Source organism: Cetorhinus maximus, chromosome 2 (assembly GCF_964194155.1).
Source record: "Cetorhinus maximus chromosome 2, sCetMax3.hap1.1, whole genome shotgun sequence".
NCBI classification, from domain to species: Eukaryota; Metazoa; Chordata; class Chondrichthyes; order Lamniformes; family Cetorhinidae; genus Cetorhinus; species Cetorhinus maximus.
Window position 1 is genome coordinate 108,515,312 of NC_135880.1, and position 13,758 is coordinate 108,529,069.

The 13,758-nt window shown below is 41.4% G+C and overlaps 1 protein-coding gene across 1 annotated transcript; it reads right to left on the reverse strand.

Moving 5' to 3' along the window:
• Positions 1-2,666: 2,666 nt before the first annotated feature.
• On the reverse strand, positions 2,667-4,982 carry LOC144696642 (growth arrest-specific protein 1-like). The gene has a single exon (XM_078568189.1). It carries the CDS (start codon positions 4,641-4,643, stop codon positions 3,819-3,821), a length of 825 nt encoding a protein of 274 aa, XP_078424315.1. The 5' UTR covers positions 4,644-4,982; the 3' UTR covers positions 2,667-3,818.
• Between the last annotated feature and the right edge of the window lie 8,776 nt (positions 4,983-13,758).

The following is a 13,758-nucleotide window of genomic DNA, read 5'->3' on the forward strand; positions in this document are numbered from 1 at the left end:
CACAGTGTAGAGCAAGGCCTGTCAAGGTGCCGATGTTTCCCTTGTCATTTCTTGCAGTGTCCTGTCAAGTGCATTATACTTGCACTTAGGCCTTGAGTCATTTTTCTCTCACACCAGCATCTTTTGTCTCCAAATAAAACATTTCCACAATAAGCAGATCTAATTCCTACACGTTTATGATATAACAGGGGCCGCGGACTGCCACTGTGCGGATAATCCCTAGGCAATGTCACTGTATTGGTTTTGTAAAGGGTCACCTAAACATTTGGTGGCTGAAAGCATTCCTTCCACAATAACAATATCTGAAGCCCATACATTTATGATGCACCAGAGGCTGGGGGTTGCCAGTGTGTAGATATTTCCCACATAATTCCCTGCAGTTTCCTAGACGTGTAGTATGCTAGAATGAAGTGCCTCCTCATTGTTTGACTGAACTATTATGTGCTTAGCATTTACATAACAAAAGTGCCACTCGACTTCCCCGATTAATGCAGTTGAAGGGCTCTTGTGGTCCAGTAATAAACATTGTTGAAATAATTTATTTGGAGCCCTGGTTACTCGTGGGAGAATGATCACTGCGAGTTGGCTGATTGGACAATCAATGTTGTTGTCATGATGGTTTCATAAACACCAAGTACTATGTTTTTCTCTATTGTGTCTTGTATACAAAAGGTCTGCTGTCTGCCAGGGTGATCAGTGGACCAAGAGACCCTCTCTCCATATACTGTATGCTCACTGTCAGTTAAATGAACTGCTCCTTGTTCTCCTGTATTGTTCAGGAGTCCCTTAAACATTCTGTCACAGAGAGCGAGAGAGAGGAAAAAAGTCCTTGCACTCTCTCAACGCTGTATCTCGGAATTCATTCTGTTCTGTGTGCTGCCGTCCACCGGTGGTGATCATTTTACCATAGCTTCACGCAGCATTCCTTCAATTAATCAATAGATCAGCATGCCCTGTTTTTGCAACCGATAACATTTAAACAAATCCCTGATCGAAATATCTCAATATTTATTAATTATAACGGAGATTGCGGTGCCAATAATGAACCAGCTAATCTGGCGGTGTGGCGTTTGAGAAATGTATCTTTGCAAGTTATGGTTGCACTTACTTTAGTGCGAACTTCGAAAATAAAACTTTGTCAGCATTTCTTATTAAAATAAAATGCCCCCTGAAATATTAAGGGAGCAACAGGTTCCATCTTATAATATATAAAACAATAAAATAATTCCAGAATATTAAGACTTAACTAGTTATTGCGGTCAAGTGAAACGTGGCATATTTTATTATATACTGCGGTTTTAAATAAAGACCGTCCGCCTATGATATGAAGATAATGGTTCCTCCACTGTACTTGTCTGTCCCAGTTTCACGCTTGCTCTGACTGTTGCCACTCTCAGGGTGAAGCAGTGTTATACAGCAGCAACTCCGTTTGCCATGCTGTTTGGCTGGTGATTTATTTTAGGCAGATGCTATTGACAGCCGCTTGTAAACCAGTCCCCATTTATCCTGTCGGTTAATTATCACTCCAGTTGCTGGACCTCAGGCTTTGCAGTGCTAATGTTTTCACTCTTTGCTGGGGAAATCTCGGTGTGTTTCGTACAACAAAATGTTTTTTTACAATGGAAATAGGGAATGTTAAATCTATTTAAACTAACGTAAACAGCCAATATTCAAACTATGCACATAGAAACTTGTTTAGTTAGCAAACAACGATTTCACTTCGGGTCAACAGGTCATCTTTTAAAACATAATATATTTACAAGATCAATACGTTTGTCAAAGCCACAGGTAGTTAACGACATTAGTCTACGGTTCTAAGTTATAACCCTATCTTTGCCCGTATTTAGATTTACATAATGGAAAGGCTGTCAAAATAATTACAATCAATCCGGTTAGACGCGAATAAACGTTATCAATGTAAACGTGCTCTGAACGTGAAAACGAGCGTGTAATTGCAAAAGATTAAAAATAAATTAACTTTGGTCCAAAGGAGAACTGAGGAAAGCTGCTTCCGGGAAGACTGTACCCACTTTAAAGAACAAGTGAATAGGTGTGCAAACAGTTACTTACAGCGGTTACAAATGTAAGCATAAAGGTTTCTCTCTACGTAAAATCCGCATAATAGGGTTGCGGTCGTTAAACAAATTCGTCAACCAAAGTAAGTTTATTTGTGGGCACAGTTAAACTTTTGACTGGGCTTCCAACCGCAACATTGAAGAATAAAATAAACAGCAAGAGAAAAGATAAATAAACTTGTCCTGCGAGCCTGATGTGGCGCGACTTACTTGAGAAGGCACGGGTAAGCCTCCAGAGGACTGAGCCTGCTTTGTGTTAAATGTTTAAAGATTTCAAACGACGGAGTTTATTCCTACTGCAAACACTTCTATTTACAAGGTCAAGTATACCAGCACTCGACGGGTGCTTAAGAGTGTAATTATTTATCTAAGGGCGTTTGAGTGAGGATCAGGAGCCCTGACAAGGGAGCCCATGCTGAATGCCCTCAGAAAGTGACTCAAACTAGAAGATGGATATGTATATATATGCATTAGTTCACTGAGTCATTTCTTCTTGTAGCGATTTTGCATCTTTGTCACATTTCCCTCGCTGCCCTAGAACTAGAATAAAAGTACAGACTTCTAGAATGTATTCAGACCGAACAACTGCAATCCTTAGCACAAATTTATGGTAAAATGTAACTTCTAACAATTCTCCCATACAGTTATTACAGGCATTACACTAAAGGAATCCTGACACTGAGCATCTCATCTGGAAATGTGTAAAGGAACGCTACTTTTCAGAGCGACTGGCTCCTAGCCGAAACATAATATCGAGACAATTAAGTATGATTTTTCCAAACCCTTTTGTATATTCAGTGGACAATGAGCGTGTCAGTCAGTGCTGCTTGGTCAGCCACCAACAGCTGTGATGTGCCTCCCCTTGCACCAGTATATTAAAAGTAAAAATGACTTCGCCTATGATTAGTAATTTAGAGCTCTCTGGAGTCATTGGTTCAAAAATACGAAAGGCCAGCGGAAACCCAATTAATCGAAAGTCAAAGCTCGACCCAGCTGTCAGCTGTGAAAACAGCAAATGTGATGGCGCTGGAAGTTTGGGGAACTTAGTACTTTACGCGCTCACGGACACATTATCAAACATCGCGAAACAGTTTAGTAATATACCCAGCGAACCGCCAGCATTTTCACTTTCACTCAACTCTTTGAACAGACACGCACAGTCTTGCGAAGTTTTTTTTAAACTAGATGACTCTTTATGGCTTCTATGAAAATACAATGTTAACGGCAGCCTCACAAAGTTATTTTAAAAGAACAATTTCTATCAAGGCCAATTTTTTTATATCTCTCCATTTCCAAAAATACATATTTAAAGATAACCTTTTTCAAATCTATATGTTGCATCTTAAATTGTTCAATTGGGATTGCCGAGAATTCATCATAAATCAATTTCCCTTTAGAATAAGTATTGAAATCCTGTACCTTCGCTGGTAAAAGTATCACTGCATTATTTCACAGCTCGATGCTAAACCAGAGCCGTGGTTAAGTCTATATTTCAATAAATTATTCCCCAAATGTATACATTTGTAACTTTATACACACACGACTGGTTAAAAAAACACCAGTCATATAAGATTTATACTAGTTGCACCAGAGATTAATTCCACACCTCTAATACAACTGAAAATACAAACAAATCTTACCAGAATTAAATTTATATAAAGGTCTATTAAATTGTCTTTTTTATATTGAAGATGGCAGTGCAGAGCTTCTTTTTTGAAGAAGGATAAAAGTTGTATTGTTCATTTATAACCGGGCGACTAGTAGTAGTAGTAAAATGGATGCCATCAAAGTCAAAACATTAGGCAGTGGGACGCTGGAGGAGGCTCTGGCGCTTGGAGCGTACCTGTATGTGTCTCTATTCTCATCATCATAACTGATAGCGTTGTCTCCTGGGTCTTCTTCATAGTCCCAGTACTCATCCAGCTCCACGTCCGAGCCGCTGCTGCCAGAGCTATGCTCAGGTCCAAAAAAGCACAGTCTGGCCATGTTGTCCTTGATCGCCTCGCAGATGGGTCGATCGGCTCCGTCGCAGACACATTCCTTAAGGAGCAAGGCTTTAGGGATGACCAGCATGCTCTCGATCACCTCCCGGCACTGATCCGTGCATTTGATACCGTTGAAAAGTTTGCCGCAGTTCTGGAGGTAGCGGCGCATGGCGTTGTTGCACTGGGGCTCGGTCTCGCACTGCAGGCGGGCTTCGGTGCAGCCCATCACCCCGTCCCAGTTGCGGGTCCTCGGCAAACAGGGCTCGATGGCACGTTTGGTCCTTTTGCACAGCTCGTCCTGGACGCAATCGCAGTTCTCCAGCATGGGCCCGTTCTGCGTGTGGTTGAGGTGGATAAGAGCCGAGAGGCAGTGGCTGGGACACCGTCTGGTCTTCAGGCTTAAGACGGATTTGCAAGCCTCCATATACTGCTCGTACGCAAAGTTGCAATCGGGCTCGACCTGGCACTGCACGATGGCTTGCCAGCAGATCCGCCGGGCCAGCACTCGAGAATTGCTCAAAAGGAACAGTAAACAGACGAGAAGGTGGCTCCCGATTCGAATCAAGCCAGCGAGACTTGCCATCGTCTTGGTGTCTGAAAGTTTTGGAGTTTGCTAATTTTTTGCATAAGGGATGGCTGGTGTCACGCATCCATTCAGAAGTCCTGGGCGATGCAGCAGAGTTTCTTTCTCACTATGTTCTGCAGAGTGAGGAAGACTGTGTGCTTCTCGCCTGCTTTTCCGTCAACATACTGCAGGCAATGCTTCCCAGAGTTTGGCTACGGTTCTTTTTACAGGAAAGACTTCCCTCCTCCCAACACACAAAAAAAAAACCCAACGTGCTCTAATTACCTCGGCAGCGCCTTATTATCTATTCAACAAACTGCAAACAAATAGCGGAGCAGCCCATCCACATCCTGGTCACTCAGGCTCCTTTCCCCGCCCACTCGGCTTGTACCACGGGATGTAATTGGCCCGCTCCTCCCCCTCCAGCCCTATGATTGGCTCACAGCGCCCCCTTCCTGTCCTATGATTGGTTCGCTGCGTCTCCATCTCTATGATTGGTTCACAGTTCCTCTTCCCGCCCTATGATTGGCTCACGGCGCCCCTTCCAGGCCTATGATTGGCTCACTGCGCCGCCTCCAACCCTATGATTGGGTCACTGCTTCCCTTCCCGCCCAATGATTGGCTTAACATCGCCCACCCTCCCGCCCTATGATTGGTTCACAGTTGACAAGTGGAGAATGTGATTGATGGCCATTCATACCAATCAGCTTCTCGGAGCTGGGTTCCAAGCAGTTTCCTCTGGTGCCTGCATTCTTTTGTAAATTCCCGCCTTGTTGGCTGGATCGGGCCGAGTGTGGGGTTTCTGCCTCAATCTTCCCCCTCCTGGCCCGGCTGCTGCTTGATCACTGGTTGCAGTTTACGGGAGAGCAACTTGCACACAGAGGGAGACTATCTGAATCCACCACCCCCTCTCCCTCCTCAGGGCTGTACCCGTTACCTTGCCGGACTTCCAGCTGAATCTTCCCCCATCAAACTAAACTAAAAACACAACTTGAAAAGTATTTTGGTTGTTGCGAAAAAAAAGCTCCACCAAAAAGCCTACATTTGCTTGTTAAATTTTTAAAGAACACAAGTTACGCAGAAGCTCACCCAATTCGCTTGAAGCAAGATTTAATCATTTGGTTTCAATTCGAAGTATTTAAACTTTCTAATGTTGCCTTATTCTGTCAGAAAATAAAAAATAATCTGTATTAAGATCATTTTACTCATTTGAGTAAACTTTATTCGTTTTTGTTTTGCTGATGACTTGCTTGAGAATTGGGGTACTATTTCCATTTCTCATTTCACTTCCCTTCTCTCTCTCTCGTTCTCCCCTTTCACTCTTTTCGATCTCATTCATAAATAACCAGAATCTCTCAGTTAATGTCCGATTCTCCGACCTGCATTTATCCATTCTGCTTATCTTTCTGATTGACACTCAAACGTGTTCTCCGATTGGTTCCTGAGCCTCAGGTAGGTTAACTTCCATGGGAACTGCCTTCCGTGAATGTGACGTCACTGGCGCCCCTTAAAGGATTTTAATTCACAAATTTGGCACAACTTGTGTGGCCTTGTTTGTACCTTGTGTTTGGGTAAGAAAGGAAATGAAAAGCAAAATACGCCTAAGAACTTGTATTTGCGTTCGGCCTCAGTTCTTGTCGGAGGCTGTAGATAACAGGCTACTTTCTCCAGGTGAGAAATGACACCTATCAATGCATAAAATCAGAAAAATATCGGAAATAATTTGTAAGTAACAGGCAATGTGTTTGCTACAATTGGAAAATGTACACAAGGGGTATAAGGTTTTATTTTTTAAATAAATGCAGCAGCAAAATACGGTTCCTGACAATGAGATTGGAGACACTAAACATAATACCGGTGCCTATAATATTTACATCTGTTGACAACCAGAATTGCAGTACATAGTGTGGATAATTGGTGCGTCTTTTTCACATATTCTTTGAATTTCATAATAAACATTAGTGTTCACAAAACAAATCACAAATTAACGACCGTAGGAAAATAATTAGTCATTCTACGTTACCATAATACACTACAATCCATAATTAATAGTAATCATAGCAAAACACCTGTATGTACAAAACATGTATGTCAAAATACTGTAATATATGCTTGCATAATACATCACTGGAGTTAATACACTTCGTTAAGAAAAGACAGCAAGGCCGAATTTTGAATTTAAGTTGGAAAAGTGCTTTCGTGAAAATAATAATTACGCGATGTTTCTTTATTTAAACACCACAGTTGATTAAGAATGTGAAAGAAACAGAAGCGGATGAATGTAATTTGATGCCATGCATTTACTAACAGGCATAGATCCAAGGTCCTTCCCTTGCTAAGTAGTTTAGAATGTACTTCCTGTGGTGATTTGGCTGAAAGGGTTGTCACTTGGGATTTAGAAGTTTTAAAAAAGAACTATTTAAAAGTACACGACATTTTGAAAATAGCATGAAAACAGGAAACGATGTACTTCTGACAACGACCTGACTCCGAAATAATTGGTCTTTCTTAACTTAATGCAGGCTGCCACACTTTTTGGTGAAAGTAGATTAATAGTGTATGTTAGGTTATGGTGTTGTGGAATCTGTTATCAAGGATTCTATTGTATAATCATTGGTGGACTGCAACGAAATTCTGCTCCAAACCCTCCCCACGTCCTCCATCTGGTTGGGACTTCATAGGCCTGGTTCCACTCTTACCTAAAGCTGTCAGCCAGAGAATTACCTGCAATGGCTTCTCTTCCCCTTCCAGCACTGTTGCCTCTGGTGTTCCCCAGACTTTTCTATTTCTCATCTACATGTTCCTCCTCAGATATAATCCATCAGTTTCCAATCATTCCTCCCTTTCACCTCACTTTATCCTTCCACTGTCTACACAGTCAGGCTGCTTGTCCAACATCCAATACTGAATGAGCAGCAACTGGATGAGCAGCAACAAGAACAAAAATTGCTGGAAAAACTCAGCAGGTCTGACAGCATCTGTGGAGAGAAAAGCAGAGTTAACATTTCGAGTCCGTAAGACTCTTCTTCAGAACTAAAGAGAAGTAAAAATGTGGTGAAATATATACTGTTTAAGTGGGGGGGTGGGGGGGGGGGGGGGTGGGACGGGACAGGCAAAACTGGCTAGAACACCCCTTCGATCTTTTGTTTATGATATCTTTTGCAATCTCTCCTTTGCCTCCACCTGTCGCTGGCCTTAAACAGTATATATTTCACCACATTTTTACTTCTCTTTAGTTCTGAAGAAGAGTCATTTGGACTCGAAATGTTAACTCTGTCTTTCTCTCCACAGATGCTGTCAGACCTGCTGAGTTTTTCCAGCAATTTTTGTTTTTGTTTCAGATTTCCAGCACCGCGGTATGTTGCTTTTGTCTCTAAGTATATATTGGAAGGAGAGTAGCCACTGCCTTTGATCCCTTCTATAAATTCCAGCCCATAGCACCAATTCCACCCTCTCCCTAATAACTGCCTGAGGTTGAACCAGACAATTCACAGCTTTGGTGAGTTATTTAACCATGCGATGAATTTCCTACCACATCTTCACTAGGACCACCTGTTCCACCTTTGTAACATTACCCAACTCCGCCCTTGCCTCAGCTTATCTGCTTCTGAAATCCTCATATATGCCTTTGCTACCTATAGATTTGAATGTTCCAATGTATTCCTAGCCAGCCGTGTTCCCCCACACCACCACAGCACCTGCACCCCCTCGCCCCCACCATGTTCTACCCTTGGCAAACTTGAGGTCTATTCAAAACTTTGTTCTGTATGTTAACACTCATCAAGTCCTGCTCACCCAGCTCCCTACATTGGCTCCTAGTTAAGCTAGGTATTGAATTAAAATTCTCTCCCTTGATTTCAAATCCCTCCTTATTTCGGTCCTCCCTTTCTAAGTAATCTCCTGTAGCCTTACAGCCACCCTCCCCACCACCACCCTAAGATCTCCCTGCTTCTCCAATTCTGGCCTCTTGAGGATCCCCAATTTAATCACTCCACCATTGGGTACCTGTGCCTTTAGCTGCCAAGGCCCTAAGCTCTGGAATTCCCTCACTAAATCCCTGTCTGCCCCTCTATCCTCCTTTAAGACAGTCCTTAAAACCTATCTCTTTGACCAAGCTTATGGTCATCTGTCCTAATACATCTTTACATGCCTCAGTGTCATTTTGTTTTGTTAATGCTCATAAAATTCCTTGGGATGTTTCACTATGTTAAAGATGCAATGTAAACGCAAGGTGTTGTACTTCAACCAATGATGCATCAAATGTCCAGCAGTGGTTCAAGAAAGTGGCTCACCACCAACTTGTCAAGGGCAATTAGGGATGGGCAACAATGCTGCTGGCCTTGCCAGTGATGCCAACACACTATGAAAGAACATAAAAAGGATTTTAAGAATATAAATATTAAAGAAGTTATATGGTTTCATATAGAATCATCCAAATTTGAAATTATTATCACAAATATTATTACATCAGTCTTCTGACAGAAGAGCTAAATATATGTGAAATAAGAAGGCTAATGACACATGTGCATGATTCATATTGAAACAGCAGATCACATGAACCAAACACAACAGCATGCAATGATTACACCAGGAGGAGGACAGTTTATGCGGAGAACAGACTGTTGTATTTTATATGCCTTGGAGCTCTGCAGAAATGACACTAGTTTCTGTGTGTATGGCAGGTTTTATTTACAGTGCTTAAAAATGTCTGCTCCACACTTACAGCCCTTTGCTTCCAGCGACTTCTACAGTTTGTTTACTTTTCTCTGAGTCCACACCCAGGCTTAACTAATCAAGGACAGTGAGCATCAGTAGTAAACAGACTCACATAATCAAACACAGAAAAATGGAACACTACATCTTTTTCCCCCTTGCAAAACTAAAGGTCTTATTTTAAATTAAACCATCCTAAACAACAAACATAAGTACATTGAATAATTTCTTAGAGTTCAACTTGTCAGTTTTCTCTAAGGACAGGATTAGTCTTTGAGATACAAAGGTCTCTGATGACTGTGCTGAGATCTACGATTTTGAGGTAGTAGTTGTGCTACCTCAGGTTGTTCAACTCTGCTGTATGAACCTGTGGGATACTCAACCTCAAAGTTGTACTGATGAAGATGACCTTACCATCTGTACATCCATAAAGGCCAATGGCTGGATCCTGATGTAGCTAACAATGTAGTCAGCACTTGGTGATCGGTTCGGAGAGTGCTCTTTCTACCATGGAGATAAATGTGCCAATATTCATAAGCGTAGTTGCAGGTTAGTGCTTCCCGCTCTCCAGTGGAGTATTCACATTCAGTTTCTGACAATGGGCATGATGCATAAGCGATGAGGCATTCCCTTTCTTCAATGTATGAGAATGCAGCTCCAATTGCATTTACGGACACAGCTATTGTGACATACATTTCCACATGTGGGTTGAAATGAACGGGGAATGGTGAAGTTGCTTTCTTTGCCTTTAACATGTCAAATACACATTGTGCATCTTTGTGCAATAGCTTCCAAAGAGATTCCGCAATCTCTGCATACTTATGAACAAACTTATGATAATAGTTGGTAGTACTAAGGAACAATGCTCACTCTTTCACATTATCTGGATTTGGAAGCACATTGATGGCTTGGATGTGTGTAGGCTTTATTCCAGCTGCTGTCAGTTTGTACACTAGAAAGTCAATCTCGGATGCTACAAACATGTATTTGTCCCGAGTCCCCAGCTGTGTTGTGTGAGTGGAGTGAGCACCACTGCTAACTGCTGATAATGTTCTGTTTTGTCCTTTCTATGGACAGCAATGTCATCAAATAGGTTGAGCAACCCCTCAATAACTGACAAACTGATGAAACAAAGTTCTGGAATGTGCTATGCGCTGAACTTAGTCCATAAGGAATTCTGTGGTACTGAAGCACACTTTCCTGAGCAACAAAAGCTGTAAGATATCGACTTTGCTCTGCTAGTGGTACCTGAAGATAGCTCAGTTACATGTTAGCCTTATGATGACTGTGGAATCATGAAATTATGCTGATAGATGTTGGATTGTAAGAAGTGGATACTTGTCTGGAATGAGAGCTTTGTTGGCTGCCTTAAGATTGACATATAGTCTAAGTTCACCATTTTTGCGTTGTGCAGTGACTAGGTTTTATATCCACGATGATGAGTCAGTTCACTCAATGATGCTGTCTGCAGCTCCTGTGACACTTTGGCATGTATTACAAATGGCAACCATCTCAAATTTTGTGAAATTAGCAGAATTGATGTGTCAATGTGAGGACCATGACTGTACCCCTTAATCTCCGCAAATCCAGTGAATAACAAAGGACACAATTTGCATAGTCTGTGCCATCAATCACATTAATGTGTGCTCTGGTGGGGTCTTCAAGTTTGAAGCCAAGACTATTGAAAATGTCTACCCCCATAAGGCTTCTGCCTTTAGCTACATAAAACATGCCTGTCTAGGGTGACTTTGTGTAGCGTACTGGAACGGTGATCACTCCCAAAAGTGGAATAATTGAGTCATCGTAAGTTTGAAGAGGCTATGTCGCAGCAGTGAGAGAAAGTTGCGAGAAATAACAATAGTAGAGTTTGTTGTTCAAACTTGATACTTTCACTCCAAAATTGATGAGAAGCAATACTGAGAGCTTGTGATCTTGACTGAGCATCCCTTAAAATGACCTAGTGCTTTACTTTCTGAGATGGTTTACACTTGCTGTACCTCACTCCCAGGAAGAGACACCTCCGTATGTCGAACCGATGAAGTCTTCTTCGACAATCTGTACAACTTTGCAAAATGATTCCACTTTAAGCATGAGTAACACATTTTTCCCTGGAGCTGGACATGGCATTGTGATTGGATGAGCATTTCCACAATTAGGGTATGGATCTGAATGTATCTGGGGCACGTGTTGATGAGACTGTTGAGGTTTCTTTGCCTGTACCCAGTGTACTTAAGCTGTCGGGCAAGCTGTGTCTGCAACCCTGAGCCTGAGGGTGGATTTCTGTGTAATCTCTTCGAATCAAACATGGTAGATTCAATTTGGACCGCCAATATAAGAACATAAGAAGAAATAGGAGCAAGATTAGGCCATTCGGCCCATCAAGCCTGCCCACCATTCAATAAGATCATGGCTGATCTGCCCCAAACCTCAACTCCTCTTTTGTGCCAACTCCTCATAGCCCTCAACTCCCCGATACTTCAAAAAGCTATCTATCTCCTCTTTAAATACTTAGGTGATCTAGTCTCCACAATACTCTGGGGTAGAGAATTCCAAACGTTCACTACCCTCTGAGAGAAGAAATTCCTTCGCACCTCAGTTTTAAATGACTGTCCCTCTATTCTGCAACAATGTCCCCTAGTTCGAGATCCCCCCACTAGTGGAAACATTTTCTCAACATCTACCCTGTCAAGTTCCCTCAGAATCTTGTACGTTTCAATAAGATCACCCCTCATTCTTCTAAACTTTAATAAATAAAGGCCTAACCTGTTTAGCCATTCTTGATAAGTCAACTCCTTCATCCCAGGAATCAGCCTAGTGAATCTCTTTTGAATTGCCTCCAATGCCAGTATATCCTTTCTTAAATATGGGGACCAAAACTGTGCACAGTACTCCAGGTGCAACCTCACCGGCACCCTGTACAGTTGTAACAAGACTTCCCTATTTTAAAACTCCAACCCCCTAGCAATACAGGCCAAAATTTGCCTTCTTAATTATTTGCTGTACCTGCATGCTAACTTTTTGTGTTTCATGCACAAGAACACCCAGATCCTTCTATGCTGTACTTTTTTGGAGTCTCTCTCCATTTAAATGTCTGTCTTTTGATTCTTCCTACCAAAGTGCATGACCTCACACTTTCCTACATTAAGGTCATAGCTTTTTTCAATGTTAAATCATCATCCTCCATGAGGAGGCATTCCCTAATTCATGGAATTGAAGTCTTTCCAATCAATTGATCACAAGTTAGTTCATTGGTTAGTGTACCAAATTTACATGTAGATGCTAATTGCTGCAATGCTGCCATATATTGTTTTGTGGGCTCACTGTTTTCCTGGCTTCTCTGGTGGAATGTATATCATTCAATCATCACACTTTTCTTTGGCCTGAAGTATTTTTTGAGAGCACTTATCACCGTATCAATCATGGACATGTCTTCTGTGAGCTGCTCAATTATTCACTGGCCTTCTGCTCTGAGACAATGTGTGAGTATCACCTTCTTGCAGATCACTGCTACATCTGACCAGTTCATCCCTACAGCAAACAAGTAGGTCTTGAGTTCCAAAACCCATCCACCCCATGTCATGAGGGGAGCTCCTGTTGAAGAAAAAAGTGGTGTTGAAGTTGGTAAATTTAAAGCTTTCTCCATTATCCTCATTGCCAGTATGTTGCACATTTTATATCTCAGAACTATGCAGAGATGACACTAATTTCTATGTGTGTGACAAATTTTATTCACAGTGTTTTAAAATGTCTGCTCCATGCTTACAGCTCTAGCTTCCAGTAATTTCTCCAGCTTATTTTCTTTTCTCTGAGTCTACACCCAGGCTTAATTAATCAAGCACAGTGAACATCAATAGTAAACAGACTCCCATAATCAAACACAGGACAAGTGAACACCATACAGCCAAGTTAATGTTTCAGTGTTTCATCCTCTGTCAGTTTTCTCTACAGATCCTGACTGACATGCTGCATGTTTCTAGTGATTTGTGTTCTTAATTTCAGATTTTCAACCAATTTTTGTTTCATTTTTAAATTAAAAATAGTTTGTAACTGAACAGATTGTGGAAGAATTACACAGTTGCTGTGATGTTTCCATTAAAAGGGTGAGGTTCTCAATTTGCAAAGTCAACTGTCATTCTTATGAATATATATATTATACTAATATATGCATTGGAGAACGATATCCAACCCTTTCTCAAGACCTCAATTTCAGTAGTTAGCATATATATATTCTACTGCTAGAAAGAGCTTTTTAAAGAGCTACAATTTACAACTGAAAATAACCCTAGGTAGAGTTAAGATTACAATCTTGCTTTGAATTAACAGCATAAAACATTTGACAATACAATGGAGAGCTACAAAAATGACACATCTAATTGCACTCATGATAATTGTGAAAGTGCAGAGAACACAAATTTCTACC

Coding starts and splice junctions, on each gene's coding strand:
- LOC144696642 (XM_078568189.1), bottom strand. CDS start 4,643: ATGGCAAGTCTCGCTGGCTTGATTCGAATCGGGAGCCACCTTCTCGTC.